Source organism: Penaeus chinensis, chromosome 4 (genome assembly GCF_019202785.1).
Source record: "Penaeus chinensis breed Huanghai No. 1 chromosome 4, ASM1920278v2, whole genome shotgun sequence".
NCBI lineage: Eukaryota > Metazoa > Arthropoda > Malacostraca > Decapoda > Penaeidae > Penaeus > Penaeus chinensis.
Window position 1 is genome coordinate 44808140 of NC_061822.1, and position 25903 is coordinate 44834042.

Consider the following 25903-nt stretch of genomic DNA (forward strand, 5'->3'; position numbering starts at 1 on the left):
TTTACAGGGAAATTATCTTGCAAACTAAATGCAGTATGGGGTGTAAATACGAAAGTTTCAAGGTACTTTTGTCTCGTGTGTTGCATGTGAAGATAGATATCCGTATGCTGTCTTGTCGTATTCTTCGTGTTAAAATGACTGACACTTTACTACAAGGTTTTAGCATGAACATGTATAAAGTTAATCCATACATATACAATGTACTCTTCTACTCTGCTCCTTTCCCAACCTATAACGACTCTTGCGTGTTTGCCCCGCACTACAATTACACCACAAAAAGGGAGAACATAAAATATCGATTTCTAAAGTGTCAAGTAGCCAGCCCGCCCCGAATCACGGCCAGGGATTAAAATGTCCTTTGTTTTCCTCCTCTTTGCCTTTTCTTTTTCTCTGCTTCCATTCCTATTTGTCCCTCCTCCCTACGTTTTCGTCCCTCCCTACGTTTTCGTCCACTGAGGCTAAGGTCTTGTCACCTTGTATTTTTAATATTTCGGGCCAGCGTTCGCGCATTGTCAAAGAGCGGTCAAGAGAAGCCGCCTCGGTAATGTCTAATTACTGAAGCTAGTAATTAAGGCGGTGATGACTCGGGCTGGGCGGGCGCGGGGCGTGGCGGCGGCGGTGCTTGTGCCGGCGGGGTGGGGGTTGCCGGGGGCTTTTTGGGGGAAAGGGGGGGTGGAATAGGTAGGCGGGAGATTCAAAACGGAGGAATGATGGGGGCGAAAAGGGAGAAAGGGAAGGGAGATAGATGGAGTGGCTGGGGACGTAGGGGATCTCGGCTCGGGGGTGGGGGTCAGCCAAGGTGTTGCCTGGACGGACCGGGGACGCCCATCGGTACCACTCCCACCACCTACCTGTCGCGGCTACTGGTTTCGTACCGGTGGGCATCTTGGAGTTAAATTTGTGAGGCGTTAAGTATCGGGTTTCGTAATTCTTGTGTGTTAACCCCCGAACTCGACTGCACTGTAGCTACCATATTTCTTAATTTACATTTTTTCAGTGACACCTTCCATTGTTTGTGATATTAGCATCCGCCTTCCAATAAATTTTGAGCGTCACAGTATTCCTTCCCTCTCCCTCTCTATACCTAATCTGTAATAGGATTTTTCCGCGTTGGCCATTCTGATCGCCGGGTCCTTCCGCTGCAAAATGTGCTCTAAGCCGCTCCACGTTTAGCTCGGACATGGCCCATGATATCTAAATCTAAATTAAACGCGTGGGATCGAGACATGTGCTGGGCGAGCGAGCGCTTCAGGCCCCGCGGTCCCGCTTCCTCTGTTTCGCGCTGGATTCTGTTGCGTTCTGTTTACTGTTGAAGCTCTCGGGAAAAGCCGGCCGGGTGGTACTACCATGTTTTAGGATGGACTTATCGAGAACACGGATACAATTCCTATTTTCCGTTTAAAATGTATATAGCCTGCTTGTTCCAGATTGGGCGAGTTGTATGGATGAACATGTTCTCGGTAGTATGAATAATCAAGTTTTGATATATAGTTCAGTAACTTTTGATAGTATTCTATATTATTCTCGCGTAACTTGAGGATTTTATGGACAATAAGTCTGAATCAGTGTGCACAGCAATGATTAATCAAGAAACGCCGACCTTTCGAAACGAAGCTCGGTCGGCACACCACCTTAAAGAACCCAATACTCTTAATTTGCTGTTCTGTGTGCGCGCGGTAATTAAAAGCTCCTTTCGAACGCCAGTTGCCTTTTCGCAGATGGTCAGTAGTGGCCACAAAATACATTGTTTTCGAAATTAATGAATGGAAAGAAGAATCTCTTCTTGAAGAAAAAAAAAAAAACGTGGGTAGGGTAGCGGAATGGACGCGGTGTGGGGCCACGGGGCTCAACTCGCTGCTGGGGGAGGAGGGGGGGGGGGGTGACGGTTGTCCTGCCTGCTTTCCTTCCTCACCCTCGTTCCTCACCCTGTTCACCCTACGCCTTGTTCCCTGCTGCTACCTATTGCTTATCGGCCTGCTGTTTGTCAGCCCTTTCCGCGTCTCGTGTACAGCGGTGTTCTTAATTATTCTTTTACTTATCAGGAGTTTTTAATTTTTCATTGCTCGTGTAGCAGAATAGATTGTTACCGCCCACTCCTCTCCCTCCGCGGCATTTGTGTATTCAAATATAATGCCAACCTCCCCCTTTTTTGTCTTCGAAACCGCGGTGACTCGATTCAAACCCCACAAAAGGACCATGTGGATACGCATAAATTTCCAACGCATTCTAATTTTATCTAGCATGTAAAACGTAGCCTGATGCCCTCGCTAGAGCGCAAGCAAGTTCACTTCTCCCAACTCGTAAATCTGTTTGGCGGTCGCAGGAGGCGCGCTGTGTCCGAGGCCGCGGGAAATGGTTATAGTATTGAAGCCTTTGGTATTGTTTAGTCGCCATCGTGAATTTCGGATTATTCGACTGATATTGGGTCTTGGACATATTCCCGCAGTAAGAAAAAATAACTCCTATCCCTCTCGAAAATGTAATAAAGCCTTGTTTCTTGTTAGGTTGCGCAGGAAATGTTAAGATAGTTTTAACTTAATTCCACATTTTTATAACACGAAAACATTCTCTCTTGTTTCCAAGTTTCAAACAATTGTTTATCTTGCTGCTCTTGAATCAATTTGAGACATTCCTAATATCCCATCGCATGAACAAGAGCGCCTCCCATAAATCACTTCACACAATATTTTTTCTTGCGATTATATAGCAGGGGAATTCTCAACCATCACGACAGGCCTTAGAAATCGCCTTCGGGGGGAAGGGCTACAACCTCGCCTCGCTCTCGCTTCTCTCATAATTGGTTAGTGTATTATGCCGGTGATCAGAGTACAATAGAAGCTCGTGATGAGGTGATTGATTGGTGTTTTGTGAATGGGGCGTTTTCTCCGCGAGAGAGGCGGTATGATGAAATTAGTTTTCCTAGGTTGGGCAGAATTCATTCGGCTACCATAAGTTCCTGATGCAATTTAAATAAATCAGATTCGGCGACAATATTCATGTAAACCACAAGCTCTCTCCAACAAAGCTTGATTTTCTAGATTTAAAAAGCTAAACGAGAAATAATACTCAGAACTCCCTTTCCAGCCCATGCTGCTGTTCTTCGTGGCGGCCGTGGTTCTCTGGCCCGCATGCACGGCGATGAAGGTGCGGTACGCGTGTCCTGCCACGTACACATGCGTTCCCGGGCACATGTGCCAAGGGGAAAACCGCTTTCGTCAGTCGCCTTCTACTGGCATTAGGGTGAGACGCAAATGGAATTAAAACAAGTATTGGGAGGTTTAATATGCGATTTTGGACATTAGTAAGCTATGGTTCGAGTTTGGCCTTGCAATATTTTTCTTTCAGTACATGTGTGGGATGACTGTCGACAGCGAGGACCATATCTGCTGCAACACGACAGAACTGTTGCCTGAAGCCTTCGAGCCGACCATTGAGCATTGGTTCTACGGCCAGGTGATTTGGATTACTCCTTTTTTTTTCTCATGGATATATATAGATGTAGCAGACGTCATTTACTGGCCTTTTATCTTGCCGCTGCGCCCATCACCAACTCTAGGGAAAAGTATTTAGGGAGTCCTAGTAATCTGAGATGCATAAATCACCGCACGTCTTTTTATTTTTTTTATCGTATATCAGAAAATAGTGTTTACTGTCCATGTTTGTTTATCATGCCTCTTATTTTCTCGTACAATCCTTTATCGTGTAAATCTTATATCTAACAGATTAGAGACCATTTTTTTTTTTTTCGTTACAAATCCAAAATAAATATCCCCCCCCCCCCACACACACACACACACACACCACACCAGACCGAAGACGCAAACGATTCCGTCTTCGACGTCGTTCCCTGGCCCGGCTACGGCACGGTCCCGGTCACCCTCGACGCGGCGGTGGAACCCGACCTCCCTGTCGAGGAGCCGAAGCGCCTCTGTCCGGATATGAGCTTCTGCGTCCCCGCCGTGCTGTGTCCGCACACGTTCATCACTTACTCAATGGTCGAGATGGCGTTATTCGGAGTGCAGAACGCGAGGGTAGGACTTTGATTACTCATTTTTATGGACTTTGAGCAGAATGTCGTTATAAAATAACTAAAATTCAAAACTTCACTAATAAATTGACGTCTCCTTAGTACGATTGTGGTACCATTGGCGAGACAGCGACCTTCGCCTGCTGTCAGTCGCATGTCGTCATTACAGCCCTGTTCGACTTCGTCAGAAAATTCGAAGAAGAGTATAAAGGTAATCCCTATTGCGCTGAATGCGGATTTTAGTAATTCATTTGTTTGCTTTCTTGGGAATGGGGAAATGTATATGCAGAAAATGCTTTTCAAATTTTTCTCAAATTTGAAAGAGCTGGTTTGTCTTGTCAGCTAGACAGTCGTTCAAGACTCTTTCGTTTAGTTTCTAGGCCTACTATTCACTACTGTTCGGTCACCAAGGCATATGACGGGCTTGCTGATCATTTTCTTTTTAATTGGATAGCATTCGCGATTTGTCAGGTTCTTTTTTAATATTTAATTTATCCCGGGTATTAGAAAATAAGGTGCTTGCACGGGAGCTGTGCAACTCTAAGTGGCAGGCAGATGACTGCACAAAAGTATATCGCTTGCATTGTTTACATTAGAAAGGTGCAGTCGTGCGTTTCTGCCAGATTATCTAGGAGCCCGGATTTGGAGGACGAAATCTTTCTCTCCGGGTAAGATGTAAAGATCACGTGCGAGAAAATCGGGTAAAAAAAAACGTACACGTAATTATTAGTTCCATAAAGGTTTAAGCCTACCGAAAATTAAATGTCTCTTCGTAAGTGCCAGGTTTAACATTCCACGAGTGTATTCGGGCTTTTACATTTCTAAATTGCGAAGGTGCTATTTGTCGAATGTTAATGTATCACGGATAAAAAGTTGTAAATGCTTGATAAAATAGTCCCCTCTCTGTTAGTCTACAGTTTAAATTATTTTGACGACCAGTTAATGATTGAGGATCGGGGTTGCCTTTGTGTTAATAGCATCGTTTTAATGTTATTTCTACCCATTTAGGCCAGCATTCCTGCAGATCACAACTGTAAGTTAAGTGATCTATTGATGAACGCTTGTGTAGATATTTTTTTTCATTCTCATGGAAGTGGCTTTAAAGAATCTTTGTTTTGGCTTCTGCAACAAATTTTAAGTCCATATTTTGCATGGATGTTGCTGCACGTTTCTTGAGCCTTAGTTTTCCGATCCATAAATTTTCCTTTGGAGGGAGTTCTGAAAGTGGTAGTGCCTTCGACATTATAATTCTGAAGCATGTTATACATATAATTTCTTTTTCTAGATAATTTCATCATGCCGAGCGGCGAGACGAGTTTTCTCCAGATCGCCACCGAAGATGAGGAGAGTAAAAAGAACCTTTTATTTAATCTCTTCCGCTTCAGATTATCCTCGTATACACGTACGTAAGAGTTCTTTTTGTGCTCGTTTGGATCCCTGGCCCATTGTAGGTAAGCGCAGTTAGGCTTAATGCTACGCTAATGGGGAAAGACTGGCCACGTCCACATCCAGATGCAATTAGCGTCCCGGTGTTGTACCTGGGATCAATCACTTGTTTTTTGTGGAATTCTCATATCTACCTTTTAAGTATGTTACATTCTAGTTCATTGGCAGTTGCAATATTTTCTTTGTTTTATTATTTGGAAATAAAATTACTTCTCTCTCTCTCTCTCTCTACATCTCTCTCTCTCTACATCTCTCTCTCTCTACATCTCTCTCTCTCTACCTCTCTCTCTCTCTACCTCTCTCTCTCTCTACCTCTCTCTCTCTCTACCTCTCTCTCTCTCTACCTCTCTCTCTCTCTACCTCTCTCTCTCTCTACCTCTCTCTCTCTCTACCTCTCTCTCTCTCTACCTCTCTCTCTCTCTACCTCTCTCTCTCTCTCTCTACCTCTCTCTCTCTCTCTCTACCTCTCTCTCTCTCTCTCTACATCTCTCTCTCTCTCTCTACATCTCTCTCTCTCTCTCTACATCTCTCTCTCTCTCTCTACATCTCTCTCTCTCTCTACATCTCTCTCTCTCTCTCTACATCTGTCTCTCTCTCTCTACATCTCTCTCTCTCTCTCTACATCTCTCTCTCTCTCTCTACATCTCTCTCTCTCTCTCTACATCTGTCTCTCTCTCTCTACATCTGTCTCTCTCTCTCTACATCTCTCTCTCTCTCTCTACATCTCTCTCTCTCTCTCTACATCTCTCTCTCTCTCTCTACATCTCTCTCTCTCTCTCTACATCTCTCTCTCTCTCTCTACATCTCTCTCTCTCTCTCTACATCTCTCTCTCTCTCTCTACATCTCTCTCTCTCTCTCTACATCTCTCTCTCTCTCTCTACATCTCTCTCTCTCTCTCTACATCTCTCTCTCTCTCTCTACATCTGTCTCTCTGTCTCTACATCTCTCTCTCTCTCTCTACATCTCTCTCTCTCTCTCTACATCTCTCTCTCTCTCTCTACATCTCTCTCTCTCTCTCTACATCTCTCTCTCTCTCTCTCTACATCTCTCTCTCTCTCTACATCTCTCTCTCTCTCTCTACATCTGTCTCTCTCTCTCTACATCTGTCTCTCTCTCTCTACATCTGTCTCTCTCTCTCTACATCTCTCTCTCTCTCTCTACATCTCTCTCTCTCTCTCTACATCTCTCTCTCTCTCTCTACATCTCTCTCTCTCTCTCTACATCTCTCTCTCTCTCTCTACATCTCTCTCTCTCTCTCTACATCTCTCTCTCTCTCTCTACATCTGTCTCTCTCTCTCTACATCTCTCTCTCTCTCTCTACATCTCTCTCTCTCTCTACATCTCTCTCTCTCTCTACATCTCTCTCTCTCTCTCTCTCTACATCTCTCTCTCTCTCTCTCTCTACATCTCTCTCTCTCTCTCTCTCTACATCTCTCTCTCTCTCTCTCTCTACATCTCTCTCTCTCTCTCTCTCTACATCTCTCTCTCTCTCTCTCTCTACATCTCTCTCTCTCTCTCTCTCTACATCTCTCTCTCTCTCTCTCTCTACATCTCTCTCTCTCTCTCTCTCTACATCTCTCTCTCTCTCTCTCTCTACATCTCTCTCTCTCTCTCTCTCTACATCTCTCTCTCTCTCTCTCTCTACATCTCTCTCTCTCTCTCTCTCTACATCTCTCTCTCTCTCTCTCTCTACATCTCTCTCTCTCTCTCTCTCTACATCTCTCTCTCTCTCTACATCTCTCTCTCTCTCTCTACATCTCTCTACATCTCTCTACATCTCTCTACATCTCTCTACATCTCTCTACATCTCTCTACATCTCTCTACATCTCTCTACATCTCTCTACATCTCTCTACATCTCTCTACATCTCTCTACATCTCTCTACATCTCTCTACATCTCTCTACATCTCTCTACATCTCTCTACATCTCTCTACATCTCTCTACATCTCTCTACATCTCTCTACATCTCTCTACATCTCTCTACATCTCTCTACATCTCTCCACGCCCAATTTTTTTTTTTTTTTTTACAGACCACTTTTGACTACAAGAAGCTTGTCCGTTTTTATTTAATTTGACGCCTCATTTCCCCCTCTGAATGAAGATGGGGCGAGCGATGAAGACGAGGAGGAATCTGTTCCCGCGAGCGATGAGTCCCAGGATAATTCTGAGAGCGACGAAGCCAGTGACGGATCGGTCCTGGCAGGTGACCAATCTCAGGGTGGTTCCGAGATTGTAAACCGTAAAAGACGCAGACGGCGAGACACTGGTGAAGGTGTGTAATAAGTTTTGGCCTTGCGACAACAGATTACTTGAAAATATCAGAGTAATCTGAATATGCAATTCCAAAAGGTCTTGTTTTGTTTAGATTAGTTATCCCTGCTATCTTTTTGGTTTTCTTTGATAAATCTCTCCGTATGTTCCCTTCTTACTGGGCTAACTTCTTTAAATTTGCAAGACGGGTAACCATCTTCTTAAAAGCGCGTCCATTGGTGGTTGGGAAGCATTTACCCCTCCCTAAGGCTTTGCTCCCCCTTCCCTCACGGTCATACTACGCCCAAGTACATCCATAGGTCTGCCCCTAGAATAACTTTTTTTTTTTTCTATAACCGTAAGAATGTTCATTGCTTTTGAAAAATGTAAAACCCTATGAATTTACTTAATGGTAGTAAATTAACTTCTAATATAGGCATAAATAACCTCCTACAATCCTGTAAGAAACGGCACAACTTTTTTTTTTTTTTTTCCTAAGCAGTGGGATGATCAAGGCAATCCGCAAGGATCTACTTGAACCTTGAACATTCCGATAAAGGGATAGAGGAGAAAATAAGCTATATGCACTAAATATCGGTGCACTATGGACACTGATGTACAAGGATAGGTCCATCATACGGGGGGTGGGGAGGGGGGGGGCAGGAGGAAGCGCGCTCGACAGACTTACTGCTAATACGTTCCTCATCCTTATGCATCCGATATGCCTTCGTGTAGCACACCCCCACCCCAAACACTAATAAGAGGAGCAACACACCTGCCAAGGTGACAAATAGGGTAGATAAAGTCTACATGGAATCTCGACATCAACCCCACGTCCGCGTCCTGAACCTTACTAACGCCCCTGAGATGCAACTCCGGGATCGTGACGTTGAGTGTCGGCAAGGTCAGGAGCGCAGGCCTAATCGCTATAGGATCTGCAGCGACGTCCGTGACGAAGGACTTGATGGCCGGAACCTGTAATGACAGGGAACCTAACCTGCAATGATGAGGCAGGACAAAGGTTCCCTGCAACAACCTATCTGGCTGAAGCTCCTCGCAAGCAATTGTGGCGACCGTTGACTGATAGAAATAGATCAGTGTCACCTGCGAAAGGCTGAGCATGAAAGGCGAGAGCTGGTACCTCGCCTCCTTGAAGGAACAGAGGGAGGTGATCAGCCCTTTGGAAACAAAAGCACAAGCACAAGATGGAGTCTGAAGAGATGAAGGTAGAGGTGAAGAAAAGCACACGAATGTGTCCGTTAGGCCTCGAAGTCTAAGAAGTCAGAGGAAGGGAAAGATAGGCCATGTCCTCCTAATTCTCTTAGAATAAATGTGTGAGGCACGTGAATCATGTAATGCGAGTTTTGTGTGGGAAGGAGTGTATGCGGTACGCCCTAAAGATAGAAGGATGCACTGGAACGATAACGGGCAGCCCTGAGGCAGTGAGGAAAGACCTCAGGCTAGCGTTAAACCGAGTGCGTTGCTTTAAAGGGAAGAGTCTTGACAGAAAAGGAATATACTCTCTGAAGTACCGCGCCCATGTCGGCAGGCGATATCAGGTTAAGCGACACCTCTCCGTGCGCCGCACGAATGAGGGCCGATGCCAAACTAGTTACTTGCTGTATAATCTTGTTCACCGTGCTCTGGTAGGAAAAAACAGTTAAGGTTAAAGAGGTAAGATGAGACACTTTGTTCATTGTACCTACAACCTGACCGACTTTATTTCGCACAATATTAAATTCGGAGGCTAATTCCTGAACATTGTGCTCGAGCGTGTTGACAGCGTGAGCGCCGTCGAAACTGAACTACATGCGATAAGCTATCCCTATAATTCTTGAGTTCAGATGTAAGTGTCGTCATCCACAACTCCGAAAAGTCCATGTGCAATGTTGCCAACAAAGGTGAATAATCCTCGCCGGGTCCTACGCGTAGATTCGAGAGGCCCTACGAAAGAATTCAACTCTGCAATTGTCGAGGATAAGATGCGATCGAATAGGCGAATGTCATGTGTCAAGAGAAGGATCGATGGTAAGATTTCCACAGAGTAGCTGATCCCTGTGGTATAGCATGAGCTTCGAAGCGTTGTGTAGTGGCAATACCGAGAACCGGGCCTCCTCATGGCTTATTATAGGATAGACCTTCCCAAGGTCCTCGAAATAGCCCCAGGTTCGTCCCTGGGTGCCATAAAGAATATGGACGACAGCATCCTGGAAGGGAGAGCCAGATATCACTCCACTCTGCATGGAAAATATAACACAAGAGCCAGCTACAAAAGAACCTATATGAAAGGGATGATAATGATCATCAGAGGAGAGATGCAGGTAACGTATGCAACTGTAGCTGATGAGGCACCAAGCTAGCAAGGTAAATGACCTTGCATCACCAAGATAACCAATAGTCAACATAACTCTACGGGAATAACACCTAAGCTTGAATAACTCGCGGGCTCTTGAGGACTGATGTAATGGGATGATATGTCTAAAGCAAGAATGACGGCGAGAGGACCCCCTATAATTCCTGGCACTGATAATACTGATAAGCCAGCTTCAAGACGTCAAAATGGAACCACTGCACAGAGCCATCAGCGACAGACTTGCACTCTGCCTTGTTGTTCTTTACTGCTACAACTCTGTAGGGACCCACAAATAACGGACTAAGCTTAGGCCGAATAGTACCATTAACATGAGCTTTCCTAAATACCAATGAACCAACCCCGATAGTCTTTGCACGAGCGATCTTATGCTGGTACTCCATTATTGTCACGTGACCTGGTCTGGAACGCCTTGGCTTGCTGAAACGCTCGCTGCTGTCGAGAAACCAGATAATCAGCATAGTTATCTGCATAGAGGGGACGCGGTTTCATCTCCAGGAGTTCGTATGGCAACCGCTTGTCTTGCCCCGTAAGAAGAAAGTGTGGGCTATCGCCCAGTGAAGAGTGATAAGTAGAATTGATGGCCGACTGGACGGTGGGGAGGAGAAACGTCCCAATCGTCCTTGCTGTCGTCCACCAATTGACGCAAAATGGTGAGAATTGATCTATTTAAACGTTCCGTGATAACATTAGCCTGCGGACGGAACGGCAAAACGTTCACATGCATCACATTTAGCTGCTGTGTCAGACTGGCTAACACCTGATTTACAAACTCGGTACCGTTATCCGAGCATAAATATTGTGGACCACCGTGGCGGCAACAAATTACGTCATGAAATGCTTTCGTGACGTGCACAGCAGCTTTTGATGGAACCGCCACCAACTCGCAATAGCGAGAAAAATTGTCCACGAACACAAGGCCAGACCGTGATGTGGAGAACCCCGACAAAGTGTCACATGACCCCTTTTACCAAGGAAAATCCGGAATATCGAACTTTAGTGCAGGCACGGGATCGCTTGTGTGACCCTTGTACAAAGGACACATCTTGCAAGATTTGACGTGTTTCCCTACCCTCGCTGCTAACCGCAGAAAAAAGAATCGGTTGCGGGTCAACTGCACTGCCTTGTGAACGTCAATGCGCTTCTTCACGGGACTCGTGAGCATACCACAATACACGCGGCACTAAACTTTCCGGCACCACGAAGGCTTGTCGGACGATCCGCCTGCGACCCGTAATTCGCTTCGGCTGGGATCTCCGAAATAAGTCCCGTGTCAAGAAAAAATTATTTAACCGGCAACCCTTTAAACTTCGGCACTGCCGTGCCCTTGGATAAGGCATCAATGATCTGGCCGTAGCTTTCGTCGGCACGCTGGGCAGCATATATCTCGTCTTTATTTAGTTGCTCCAAGGGAGGAACCTGTGAAGCACTACTCACAACCGCTGACGTAGGCAAGCTAAATGAAGGGGGGAAATCGGCAGCGCCGTCCCGCCTCAAAGATTGCGAGGACTCGATTGGCGCGCGTGACAACGTGTCGGCGGCGACATTTTCGCGGCCCTGAATATACACAAAGGTCACATCGAATTCGCCCAGGATATCCTGATAATGTGCCCTACGACCATAAGGATCATTGCCATTAAGCGACGTGAGCGGCATGTGGTCTGTGTGAACCATGACCTTGTACCCCAGTATAATATCCCTGAAGTACTTAGAGCCCAAACAATCGCTAACATTTCCCTATCGGTGACTGAGTAATTCTTCTCTGCACTAGTGAGAACCCTACTAGCAAACCCGATAGGATGCAGATTCCCTTCATATTCCTGCATTAAAACAGCCCCTAGCCCAACATTCGATGCGTCTGTATGGAGAATGAAGGGGAGGTCAAACCTTGGAAGTGCAAGAACGGGAGCGTGCGATAAACAATATTTTAACCTTGAAAATGCGCTGACCTGCTCGTCGCCCCAGCGCCAGGGGACATCTTTCTTGAGGAGATGTGTCAGCGGTGCAGCGATCCTTCCATAATCCTTAATGAACGGTCTATAAAAAACCTGCTACCCCAGGAACGACTTTACCTGTTACATCAGAAGGAATGGGGAACATACTGACGGACTTAACCTTGGCCTCGTTAGGGGCAATACCTGCAGCACTAACTGAATGACCGAGGAAATCTAAACGCGACTGGAAGAACATGCACTTGGCCGAATTAATTGTCAAACCCGCTTCCGAAAGTCGCTGAAAAACACTGCGCAACCGCGCCTCATGGTCCTTGATCAAAGGTGAACAAACCAAAATGTCTAAATAGACTAGCACCTGATCATTAACTAAACCCTGCAGGACGAGAGCCATAAGACGCCTAAACGTCAGAGGAGAGTTCCTGAGACCCATAGGTGACACATTGTCGAGAATGCAGTGTATGGTCGGCTATCTTCTGCCAGGGGGACCTGAAGGAAACCTTTCGCCAGATCAATCGAGGAGATGACCTTACTCTCTCCACCAATGTCTTGCAAGAGCTGGCGAAGGTTAGGGATGGGAAAAGGTGACTGAATGGTCACCTTATTCAGATGCCGAAATCACAGATGGGACGAAAGCCATGCTGACGCTTCGGCACCAGCAGCATCAGCGCTGACCACGGGCTAGTCGATGGTCGGATTAGTCCTTGTTGCAGCATACCGCGCACTTCCTCCTCTAGAATCTGGATCTTGTATGCCGAATATACACCGGCTTAGTCCCAGGCTCTAGAGTAAGTGTTCTACCATATGCGTTCTGCCTAATGGACGGTCTTTGGTCGGTAAAATGTCGGGGAATTGATTTAACAACTTTCCTAAAATCTCCTTACCCTCGCTAAATGCGAATGGACCCTGCAAAGCCTTTGCTGATGCTGCAGTGAATGGGTCAGCTGAATCGGGAGACGTGGAAGAAACGGCGCCAAAGAAGGCTGATGCTGGCAGTTCAAATTCAGCTATCAGGAGATCTGTAACCTCAGTCTATTAACCTAACACCACTATCGAAAGACAAGGGGGCAGGTGTGAAGTTCATCACATGGACTTGTACACTCCCATCCCTCAAGGTATGCAGAGGGAAGAACGTGTCCCCTTTACTCTACAATTTTCAGGGAGGACCAAACATGTGCCATATTTACCTGCCGAGGCCGTCACATTAATCGTCATGGAAGGGCAGAATTACTAGAATACCACACCACTAAGTGCGCCAGACTATTTTTGTCAATCCACATGTTATGCTTTGATGAGCGGGATGTATGAGATGTGGCAGCGAAATGTGTGCGCGAAGTACCTGTAGCATGCTGAAATGAAGTAATTCCATGACGAATAGAACGAGACCTAGAAGGAATCGTAGAAGTCAAGGAATGTGAGGGAGGTGGAGGAGAGACGGGGGGGGGGGGGGGCGATGTTGTTGCGTTATCTCTTCCTCTAAATGATTAACCACTCGCTTATTATAAGCTCCTTCCTTGTTCATCTTCGCGATAAACTTAAGGGTGATCGCCACCTGATCCGGGAACCACATACTCATTTAAATGCGTGACCCTGCCTGTTACAATATGGACAGAACTGTTTAGCAGAGCACCCAGATGGACGATGCCTCCTCAAGCATCTACGACACTGCTCAGGTTTCGGTGCCCAGTTAGCCACGCATGGTCGTGGGACTTTACGAGCAGCTACCGAGGGCGAAGGCGCTACAAAGTACTGTGCTCCATAGGGAGGCTCCGGATGCGCACGCGAGGGTGAGGGAGGGGGGGGGGGGGGGTTTGCTCCACGCATCAGTACGCAGGCGCAGGCGAAGCACGTCTATTTCCTGTTTTCGTCCGCACCGGCGGTTCACTCCGCCCCGAGTTATATTTATAATTACTACCCTTGTTTTTCTTTGATCTGACAACATTCGTAACCACCTGTACATTTCCACCTTTATCTGACATCTCATTTGCGAGGACTTCAGGAAGCTTATTGAATGAAGCACTGTCAACTTTATCCCAAACTCGTTTGCGCACAGCTGGAGAGATAGAAGAGACTAACCACGCTTTTGCAAAATGTTCAAGAACTGATGCGTGCGATGTGCTGTGTAACGCATTGCTTCAGGCACACCGACGCGTCTGAGCCCAGGATAGACTGCGCCCACTGCATGAGCTTCACTTCATCTTTTGAAAATGAGGTAGGTTTGACCTTTAACAACTCTACCAGTCGTAAATGATTATCCGTTTGCCTCGAGAATGTTGAAGTGAAAATACTCTTTAACATTCCATACGACTTTTGATCATCCGGCAAATGGTTAAAAGAATCAAGGCCTTCCGTCACTCTGGGAATTTCGTGGTTAAGGCGCATTCTGGCCGCCACGAGGCATGATGTCGCAAAATGCTCAGACTCCCGCCTAACCCCAGAATGGATTACTGTCTTCCACATCCGCGAAGAATTGGTCAACAGACGTTTGAGCCTGAGAATTTTGACGCTACATTGTACATCGTAGGAGCTATGCCGGGACCCATGGTTGATGCAGCCGTAACAAGAGTGAAGCCGGAGGAGGGGGGTAGAGTTGGAGAATCAAAAGTAGATGGTGAAGGAGAAGGTGAGCGAGAAGGTGAGCGAGAAGTATGATCAGTCCGAGGCCTTAGGGGAGAAACCTAGCGAAGTCTGCAGAGCCTTCACGACAATCGACTTCTTTGCATGATTGTTTTTAGATGGAGGAGAGCTAATCAGAGAATTAGAAGAAACAGAAAATCTTAACAGTTCGCCAAAATTACTTTAAAATGAAATACCGCAACTGTGTTATTGGATAAAAAGAGAAGAAAAATACTCGCAGTAATTCCCCGTTTACTTGCACAACACGACCTCTCCGTTTCCCTACGGACCTAAGCACTTGTACATATAAGAGAATGACTGGCTCGTAGCACACAAATGGGGGGGACACGGAAAAAGGAATATGACCCTTGTGTACGTACATACGGTGTCCTGTAGGCTGCTGATGATTCTTGAGCGGAGGCAGGAATGTGAGTTCTACCACCCTGAACACCAACTATAATGGTCTCTCATTCAATTATACAAGAAACCACCATATTATCTGGCAGGTCCAGAGGAAAACTCAGTATCTGTTTAACAGCTTTATTGTAAAACTGACATAGTAGAATTGGTAACTTGTGGCGAAGACGGCGTCAGCTTCTACGTGAGGAGAGGGAAGGTGTGCGCAGCTTCAGGGCCGGACTGTTTCTGCTTCATCTTGGGACAGGCTGGGTCACTCTTTCAACCCTCTGTCCCTGCTGGCATGTCCCCTTCCAGGTGCATCCTGTTATTCCGGAGTGAGGTCAGGTCAGCCAGCTGCCCGGGCATGTCCTTAAATACTGAATGTCACTCTTTTCCTTCGGTCATGCTAGCGGTTTTACTTTTATGACGTCATGAAACTGTAGCAAGCTTCCCCTGGAGGCAGTTTGAAAATGCATCGTTTGGTTATGAAACAAAACGAATATCTGACCCAAGAAGTTCCGTCAAAAAAAGTAATCAATGAATATTAAATTCGCCTCTACTATAAATATCACGCCGTAGATCGTGGAGTTGATGAAATTCTGCACGGAGGAAATCTCGTTTGGATCTTCTGTTTTTCTCGATTCCTGAACAACCTGTATTCCACTAGTAATGTTAAGGTCTTAAAAGTTCCTTTATTTTGATGCACCGAAAAACTACATTCTTTTATACCTAACCGCATTTCCCAACCTCTTAAGAGAAAAGCAAAAATAAACTCTTATCAGTACTTCAATATTTTCCACTTGGATACAGAAGGAATGTACAACATTACCTGCTTAAACCCGTAGAAAGCAACAGCAGCATCTTTTATTGCAGAGATTGTGGTGCCGCACGGAGCCAGTGTCCCCCCTCGCGGGATAGGACCCAGGTCTGGGACTCCCAGCGCCAAGGTGTGTATGAACCTGAACAGACAGTATTCAAATTCAAGTTGTTTTAAAGCAGTCTGAAAGAGTGCATTTTATCGTGCATTTACTCAGTTCAGAAGCCAAGTAGAGAATTTAATTATTAATCCGTAAAGTTAAATTCATTATCAAGCAGGGGAAGTTTAGATGTGTGGATAATTATTTGATTCGGACTTGAAAGGAAGGTCTATGATTCGCCCGTTTCTCAACAGAAGTGTGGGACAAGCTCGGGTATGTCATTGTATGCACGATCAAGCACGTATATCAGCGAATTAAAGCCTGGGCAGTTTCCATGGCATGTAAGTACATGATTATTTTTGTAGACCTTTGGTAGATTAAGAACTTGTCTATATGATGAAATTCAGACTTTAAAAATGCACTAAGGAAATGTGTATAATAAACTCAGATTTTCTTTTAATGCATAATCTACATCTGAATAATAGGTAGCGGTTCTGTCTTCGAAAAGTGAGTACTTGTGCGGCGGCGTCCTGATCGGTGACCGATGGGTGCTGACCGTTGCACATTGCGTTGATGAGGTAAGGTGGTATTTTGTATAGTAATTGAAAGGCATGCACATCAGAGTTATACCTGAATGCGACTTGACAGTATTAATACTGCATGTAATTATATTTCCATTTGGCATCTTGGCTTTTACATTAAGTTACTTTTTGAAATACAAGGTTTCCAGCTTTAAAGCCATATGTGTAATTTATTGGAGGTTTCTATGTCAAAGAATTTAACGCTGTCACATGCTTAAAGAAATTGCAATGCGTTTGAAATAAGCTCTGCCAACGATGACTCAGCCAAAAATTGATTTATAATCAAACTGATCTATGCATTCTCAAAAATTGATATATAAAAATGTACAACCGTGTATCTAATACAGTATGTAGTGATGTGCAAGACGCAAGGACGCAAGGAGATATTAAGATGTATTTTTCTTCTGCATATTGATTTACGATGATCCAGTTATCAGTAAACCGCATTTGATAACTCTCTAAAAATCTGTCGAACCTGTCGAATATTCTTTTATGGTGGTTCCACTTGATATGGAAAGGAATTATATTGTGAAATGGAAGGACACTTGACCTGTTACTGGCTCTGGCTGCTGTAGTTTCCTTTTGTAACGTTTGATTGGCTCATCTTGCTTCATTTTGCCTCAGAATGTAAGAGAATTTATCTAGATGTTTATTTTAATCGGTAAGCTCTTCAACCCCAATTACTTTCTCTGTTCACAGGCCTCTGGCCAGAATCTGAAGGTGAAAGTAGGCGACCACGATCTTCTGGACTCGACAAAGCACTCATACCAGGGATATGACGTCCAAGTTAGGAAAGTGAACATCCATCCACGTAAGTTTACTTGTATAGGCGGAAACTGCTAGTGTACATAGGACTTTTTGGGACCAGCGCACTCCTTGTCACTTTTAATCAAGGTTACATTACTAGTTATCCCTAATTCCTCAGTCATTTCAGACTACTATTCCTCCTGGTTTGATAATTTAATAATGGTGCTCCAACAGAATAAACTAGGCTGGGTTTCTACTACTAGTAGTACTCTTACTACTGTTGCTGCTACTACTAGTAGTACTCTTACTACTACTAGTAGTACTCTTACTACTCCTACTCCTACTCTTACTACTCCTACTCCTACTCTTACTACTCCTACTCCTACTCTTACTACTCCTACTCCTACTCTTACTACTCCTACTCCTACTCTTACTACTCCTACTCCTACTCTTACTACTCCTACTCCTACTCTTACTACTCCTACTCCTACTCTTACTACTCCTACTCCTACTCTTACTACTCCTACTCCTACTCTTACTACTCCTACTCCTACTCTTACTACTCCTACTCCTACTCTTACTACTCCTACTCCTACTCTTACTACTCCTACTCCTACTCTTACTACTCCTACTCCTACTCTTACTACTCCTACTCCTACTCTTACTACTCCTACTCCTACTCTTACTACTCCTACTCCTACTCTTACTACTCCTACTCCTACTCTTACTACTCCTACTCCTACTCTTACTACTCCTACTCCTACTCTTACTACTCCTACTCCTACTCTTACTACTCCTACTCCTCCTACTCTTACTACTCCTACTCCTCCTACTCTTACTACTCCTCCTCCTACTCTTACTACTCCTACTCCTACTCTTACTACTCCTACTCCTACTCTTACTACTCCTACTCCTACTCTTACTACTCCTACTCCTACTCTTACTACTCCTACTCCTACTCCTACTCTTACTACTCCTACTCCTACTCTTACTACTCCTACTCCTACTCTTACTACTCCTACTCCTACTCTTACTACTCCTACTCCTACTCTTACTACTCCTACTCCTACTCTTACTACTCCTACTCCTACTCTTACTACTCCTACTCCTACTCTTACTACTCCTACTCCTACTCTTACTACTCCTACTCCTACTCTTACTACTCCTACTCCTACTCTTACTACTCCTACTCCTACTCTTACTACTCCTACTCCTACTCTTACTACTCCTACTCCTACTCTTACTACTCCTACTCCTACTCTTACTACTCCTACTCCTACTCTTACTACTCCTACTCCTACTCTTACTACTCCTACTCCTACTCTTACTACTCCTACTCCTACTCTTACTACTCCTACTCCTACTCTTACTACTCCTACTCCTACTCTTACTACTCCTACTCCTACTCCTACTCTTACTACTCCTACTCCTACTCTTACTACTCTTACTCTTACTCTTACTCTTACTCTTACTCTTACTCTTACTCTTACTCTTACTCTTACTCTTACTCTTACTCTTACTCTTACTCCTCCTCCTCCTCCTCTTACTCTTACTCTTACTCTTACTCTTACTCTTACTCCTCCTCCTCCTCTTACTCTTACTCTTACTCTTACTCTTACTCTTACTCTTACTCTTACTCCTCCTCCTACTCTTGCTGCTGCTGCTGCTACTACTACTGCTGCTGCTACTACTACTACTACTACTACTACTACTACTACTACTACTACTACTACTACTACTACTACTACTACTACTACTACTACTACTACTACTACTACTACTACTACTACTGCTGTTGCTGCTAGTAGTAGTAGTAGTAGTAGTAGCAGTAGTAGTAGTAGTAGTAGTAGTACTACTACTACTGCTGTTGCTGTTGCTATAAACACTTCTGACAGCTAAATTTTATGTAGTCACTAAGTTACGAACAGTTTTTTTTCCATTGAAAATCTGATAGTTTTGCCAAGAAAATACCAAAAACCCTCAGTAGGGTATAGCTCAAATTTGGGCAGTCAAGTGATCTGCAACAAATGTATGTTCAGGAACTAGTTGCTAAAATAGTAATGATCTTGAGTTTTGCCTGAGGTCAAGAAAGTTTTTTTTGCCCAATTTAATTGCAGACATTTGCAGTTCTTTTAGATATGGTTGTTTGAAGGCCAACAAACCTTGTGTGTGCATGCACTGTATAAATAGTTCCTTATTTAAAGAACCTCCAGGCTGCATCATAAATGTTGTATTTCAACTAATACAGCAGATGTCAGGTTTAATGACAAGACGACCGACTTCAGACTATGTCAAGGTGTGCGAAGATGTGAACAGGCAACATTTAGAAGGAAGTGTTCATTGTAGAGATATTTGAACATCCTTTACTTAATTGCAATATATTTTTATTGACTTTGCTAAGGTAGTATAAAAAAATTCTCCATTGCTACTTGTAGCATGCATACATTTTTTTTCACAAGAGACAAACCCTATGTTTATGGATGAAAAATACATTTTAAACTTTAACAATCTATTCTTAGCGCTATTTTTTCAAATCCTAAATTTTGACCCAAGGTTATGGGATGGAAGTGGTCTTTCGTTCAAGTAGATCATGCCTTGCTATTTATATTCTTCTATAATAGTTTATAATTTAGGCCTAACTTAAGGTATATATATTTCTAGTCTATAAATTCCCTTACTAATAGATTACATGAAGACCAACCTGAGAGCAGATGTAGCCGTGTTGGAGTTGCAAGCCTCTGTGCTTCATCTCCAAAATGTGAACCGGGTGTGCCTTCCTGGCGAACTCAAGCACACAGGTCAATATGACTCTGAAGTGTCTGCATGGACTGCTGTGTTGCCTTCCGAGGTATGGTCAGTTTAGCACATCAGGAATGCGAATACTAGATAGTCTTTAACCCACTACCGTCGGAGGTGGTATGTATTTGTGTGCCATGTCCATTGTAATTTATTTGTACGCAGATGGCTCCCCAAGTGATTAAGCACAAAGGTGTCCATTACTAGTCCTACCAGTATCTCTAACTTTTGCGTTTTTTTTTTTTTTTTTTTTTTCATTTTTTTTCTGCTTTTAGTAATGTTAACATTCAAAAGCTGAATTGCATTTTTTCAGGTGAAGCCAGTAATTGATTCCTTAGTGTCTGGGCATTTGTGAAATGTGTATGCCGGGCCGAAATGTTGCATGTTCAAGCTCACACGGGACGCTTTTATACAAATCTTAATAAATCAATCGAGCAGTCCACCTGTTATTCAAATGATCTGCTACATCAACAGCTAAAGTCATTAGCATCAAATACCGTCTTGGATTAGTTATAACATTTTAAGCAGTACAATTTTAACAATGAATCTCAGAAATGAAGTTCATGGACAGTAGGTTAGCTGTAACCAGTTTTCATATCTTGCCGAGCTTGATTTAGGTTGAGTTTTGGAATACCTGGACAATTTGGAATATTTGTGGTAGAGTATCAGGAGAATCTTTACATAGGCATTCATAACATTGCCAATAATCACTATAACATGTTGAGGCATGACTCTGAAAATGTGCATACATTCTTCATTTTTCAGGATGGTTACAAACCAACCACGGATTTCAGCTCCATCCTCCGTCATTCCAAATATGAAACTATGACGAGGGAAGATTGCCAGCATCGTCTGAGGTCTGTTCCGTCCCTGGGCAGTTTCTTCAAACTTCAGGAGGGTATACTGTGTTCCAGGTCTAAAGATTCCAAAATGTGTTTGGTAAGCGATTTAGTTATTTAACTTTCTCTTCTAATTAGAAGGCAAAATAGATGGGTAGGATGGAACAAAATTGGAATGAAAGATATTACCTCGAGCATATTTATAGAAGTATGGTGATACACACAACAAATTTTATAAGTAAATTAGAAACTGCTGAATGAGTAATGAGCAAGATGAGTGGGGATGCCACTGACATGCTCGGCTCTATTAATTGCTAAGCTTTCGAAGTGAGAGTAAAGCTTCTAGGGATAAGGAGATGTGAGGGAGGGTGGTACAGACATTTCTCCATAGAAAGAAGCACTATTCATTTCCTGTTAATCTTGTCATAAGTAGCTCTTGCAGATAAGTGTAAATATTGCCTATATTTATTTAGAGATAAACAGAAGTAATGTTGATTGCCTAGTTGGCAATCGACCTAGGACAATTCTTTCAACATGAAAATGGGGCTGTTTGAGTATCACTAAGTGACAATGGAAGGTCCTAAGGTATGACATGTCTTCCAACATTTGTGTGGGTGTCAAGCGAGCAGGTAGGAGTTGCCAGGGATCAAGCAACTTGACCCTCAGCCAGACAAGTCTCATGTTGACTATGTACAAGATAAATAAGACATTTTTCTCAATTTTTATCAAAATTGGGCCGTTACTCTAGGTTTATTAGGCATTCTATTGTATATTTTGGTGACTTTTTTAAAATATGTTTGCTATCTTGGGATTTTGAAATTGGCTCATATTTGCTGATTTCTAGCCATCCATCCATCATTCACCCTTTTCACCCTTTTCATTATCATATCCAAAAGTCCTGTATGGCTTTTGACAAGTAGAACATTAAATCATTGTCTCACCCCTACCCCCTCCCTCTACTCTTTTCACTACTGTACCTTTTTATAGTGCTCATGACCTTGGTGTTGCATGATTGAGATTTTTAACCTTTAAACAATTTCCAATGTGTCATTGACAGGGCGATGGTGGAAGCGGTCTAGTTTGCAAATCGCCTTCAGGTCAATACAGTATAAAAGGTAACTCAAGACTACTCAGTTGTTACTCAAAACAATTTTGATTTTTTGTCAATGGCATGCATTTTGAATTACCCTAATGATTTAACTTTTGCAGGATTGGTGTCGTGGGGTGTAGGATGCAAGCCCAACCTGCCCACTGCTTTTGTTGATGTAGATTACTTCCTGCCATTCATTACTTCAGTAATTGGAGAGAAGGCATCGGCAAGGCCTGCAAAAGACCCATACAGTGTACCCCACCAAGCCAAAGCAAATGAAGCGTCATCACAAATTTCAGACTATTACATGCCACCCAAACATCACGCACATCCAACTGGGTACGCTCATTTTGAAACTACTCGACCTAACACCTATTATCATATCCCTCCTAAAGGCTATGGTATCAACCACATGGACCATGCTTTACCCACTAGTTCTGATAGCCCACCCTCTGCCTATGGTGTACCCCCTGCTGGGTATGATAGGCCGCCCTCCGGCTATGGTACGCCCCCTGCAGGGTATGATAGGCCGCCCTCCGGCTATGGTACGCCCCCTGCTGTGTATGATAGGCCGCCCTCAAGCTATGGTACGCCCCCCATTGGGTATGATAGGCCGCCCTCCGGCTATGGTACTCCCCCCATTGGGTATGATAGGCTGCCCTCCGGCTATGGTACGCCCCCCATCGGGTATAATAGGCTGCCCTCCGGCTATGGTACGCCCCCCATTGGGTATGATAGGCCGCCCTCCGGCTATGGTACGCCCCCTGCTGGGTATGATGTCCCAGCCTCCGGCTATGGTTCGCCTCCTGCTGGGTATGATGCCCCACCCTCCGGCTATGGTACACCACCCGCTGGGTATGATGCCCCACCCTCCGGCTATGGTACACCACCCGCTGGGTATGATGCCCCACCCTCCGGCTATGGTACACCACCCGCTGGGTATGATGCCCCACCCTCCGGCTATGGTACACCACCCGCTGGGTATGATGCCCCACCCTCCGCCTATGGTACACCACCTGCTGGGTATGATGCCCCACCCTCCGGCTATGGTACACCATCCGCTGGGTATGATGCCCCACCCTCCGGCTATGGTACACCACCTGCTGGGTATGATGCCCCACCCTCCGGCTATGGTACACCATCCGCTGGGTATGATGCCCCACCTTCCGGCTATGGTACACCACCCGCTGGGTATGATGCCCCACCCGCTGGGTATGATGCCCCACCCTCCGGCTATGGTACACCACCCGCTGGGTATGATGCCCCACCCTCCGGCTATGGTACACCACCCGCTGGGTATGATGCCCCACCCTCCGGCTATGGTACACCACCCGCTGGGTATGATGCCCCACCCTCCGGCTATGGTACACCCCCCACTGGGTATGATGCCCGGCCCTCCGGCTATGGTACACTCCCCACTGGGTATGATGCCCGGCCCTCCGGCTATGGTTCGCCTCCTGCTGGGTATGATGCCCCGCCCTCCGGCTATGGTACACCCCCCGCTGGGTATGATGCCCCGCCCTCCAGCTATGGTACACCCCCCGCTGGGTATGATGCCCCACCCTCCGGCTATGATTCGCCTCCTGCTGGGTATGATGCCCCGCCCTCCGGCTATGGTACGCCTCCTCCTGGGTATGATGCCCCGCCCTCCGGCTATGGTACGCCTCCTGGGTATGATGCCCCGCCCTCCGGCTATGGTACGCCTCCTGGGTATGATGCCCCGCCCTCCGGCTATGGTACGCCTCCTGGGTATGATGCCCCGCCCTCCGGCTATGGTTCGCCTCCTGCTGGGTATGATGCCCCATCCTCCGGTTATGGTACACCCCCCGCTGGGTATGATGCCCCGGCCTCCGGCTATGGTTCGCCTCCTGCTGGGTATGATGCCCCACCCTCCGGCTATGGTTCACCTTCTGCTGGGTATGATGCCCCACCCTCCAGCTATGGTACGCCTCCTGCTGGGTATGATGCTCCGCCCTCTGGCTATGGTTCGCCTCCTGCTGGGTATGATAGCCCTCCCTCCAGCTATGGTACACACCCCGCTGGGTATGATAGCCCACCTTCCCGTTATACAACACCGTCCAGGGGACAGGACGCTGTTCACACCGAATATGTAGCCCCATCCAAGGCTACTCACACGGGATATGTCGCTCCAACCAAGGGCGACGACAGCACTAGCACTAGATATACTGCCCTGCACAGTGACTATGGCGACCCGCCCAAGGGTCATCACGCCCCGCACAGTGACTATGGCGACCCGCCCAAGGGTCATCACGCCCCGCACAGTGACTATGGCGACCCGCCCAAGGGTCATCACGCCCCGCACAGTGACTATGGCGACCCGCCCAAGGGTCATCACGCCCCGCACAGTGACTATGGCGACCCGCCCAAGGGTCATCACGCCCCGCACAGTGACTATGGCGACCCGCCCAAGGGTCATCACGCCCCGCACAGTGACTATGGCGACCCGCCCAAGGGTCATCACGCCCCGCACAGTGACTATGGCGACCCGCCCAAGGGTCATCATGCCCCCGCAAGTGACTATGGCGACCCGCCAAAGGGTCATCATGCCCCACAAAATGAATATGGTGACTATGATTACTATGAAGAATCTGATAGCCATAGTTATGGTAACACTTATAGTGAATATGATGATTCTTTTAACTATGACCTATACGGAGACTATGGCGACCATCATTCCAATAGTCCTGTTGTGGATTACATTAAGGGCAAACCATAATAGCTTTAGGCAAATGGAACTACAGTAGTAATGTAAGCTTTATCACAAGCAATACCTCATTTCACGTGTAAAGTAAAAGCCTTGTCTGATGTATATTAATTTAAAAATCCCTTGTATCAACTGAAACTGTAGTGAACTGTTGCATCAACTAACATGAGCTTAAAAAAAATAAAAAATATGCAAAAAAAAAAAATGAAGTTTAACTGAGTCCTAAATATGAGCAGTGAGGAATTTATCAGTTAGCTCTATGAACCCGGATTTTTTCTTCAATATTTCAACCATGAGATTTTAAGTACTGTCCCTCTATTTGTTTGTTATAAAGGGGAGATATGGGAATAACAATGTTAAATTGTCGTCATATAGGCATGCTGTTAAAGTTTAATAATGTGATTTATTTAACGGTATTTGATAATATAAAATAATGTAAACCTCGTTTCTCTAGATAATAAAAATAGAAAAACCTATATTAAATAATGGTCATCGAAACCTGAATGCCGGATCCATTGGTCATGGTCAATGAATATGCAGTCATGGCAATACTATCCATGTTACCCAATTTTTTCTTTTTTTTTTTTATACTGTACCTCGCCATGTGCTAGATGATCATGACCCCTTGTGTGGATAGACCCATTTACACGATCGAGCAGAGTTCGCAGAAAAGCAAACAGTTTACCTCGCCAAAGTGCTCATTCTTGTAAATCAGTAAGTATCTAGAGACCAATTCAAAGAAGGAAACCATGTATAAAGTGAAAAAAGAATGCTTGCAAGAGAAACCTTTCTCGTTTCATTTTGCTCTATGCTGTGCATACTTAATTATTTTATCACATGAATACTCCATTCATATATAGGGTAATACCTGAACCATAATCCACTTCATTACACAATAGTGTAATAGAATGGATTATGGGTGTTCATCCTGGCACCCACCAAAGACCTGTGCCCCCCCCAATCCTTTGCCCGTTGCCCCCTCATCAATACCTTCTACTATCCACCTCCTAAGGTGTGAAAGCCGTGCTGAAAGGATGAAAGCCTGACTTTGTCCTGAACGGCCTGAGGGAACCATGGGCACTGTATTCCCCTGCCATACCTGGCCCTTAACCCTCAAGGGGACCCTGAGGGGTGGACTAATTTT

The 25903-nt window shown here is 45.2% G+C and overlaps 1 protein-coding gene across 1 annotated transcript in view; it reads left to right on the forward strand.

Annotated features, from left to right (window-relative positions):
* The window catches only part of LOC125025304, a 26517-nt gene extending 1555 nt beyond the window's left edge, over positions 1–24962 (forward strand). The window contains exons 2-16 of the mRNA XM_047613279.1: positions 3085–3240; positions 3346–3453; positions 3810–4031; positions 4130–4238; positions 5313–5429; positions 7578–7748; positions 15938–16011; positions 16236–16322; positions 16467–16559; positions 17262–17373; positions 19994–20157; positions 20871–21044; positions 22002–22059; positions 22154–24170; positions 24213–24962. Of these exons, the coding sequence (XP_047469235.1) occupies positions 3085–3240; positions 3346–3453; positions 3810–4031; positions 4130–4238; positions 5313–5429; positions 7578–7748; positions 15938–16011; positions 16236–16322; positions 16467–16559; positions 17262–17373; positions 19994–20157; positions 20871–21044; positions 22002–22059; positions 22154–24170; positions 24213–24771 (4221 nt within the window). The 3' untranslated portion in view covers positions 24772–24962. The remainder of the gene's footprint in view (positions 1–3084; positions 3241–3345; positions 3454–3809; positions 4032–4129; positions 4239–5312; positions 5430–7577; positions 7749–15937; positions 16012–16235; positions 16323–16466; positions 16560–17261; positions 17374–19993; positions 20158–20870; positions 21045–22001; positions 22060–22153; positions 24171–24212) is intronic.
* Positions 24963–25903: the final 941 nt, after the last annotated feature.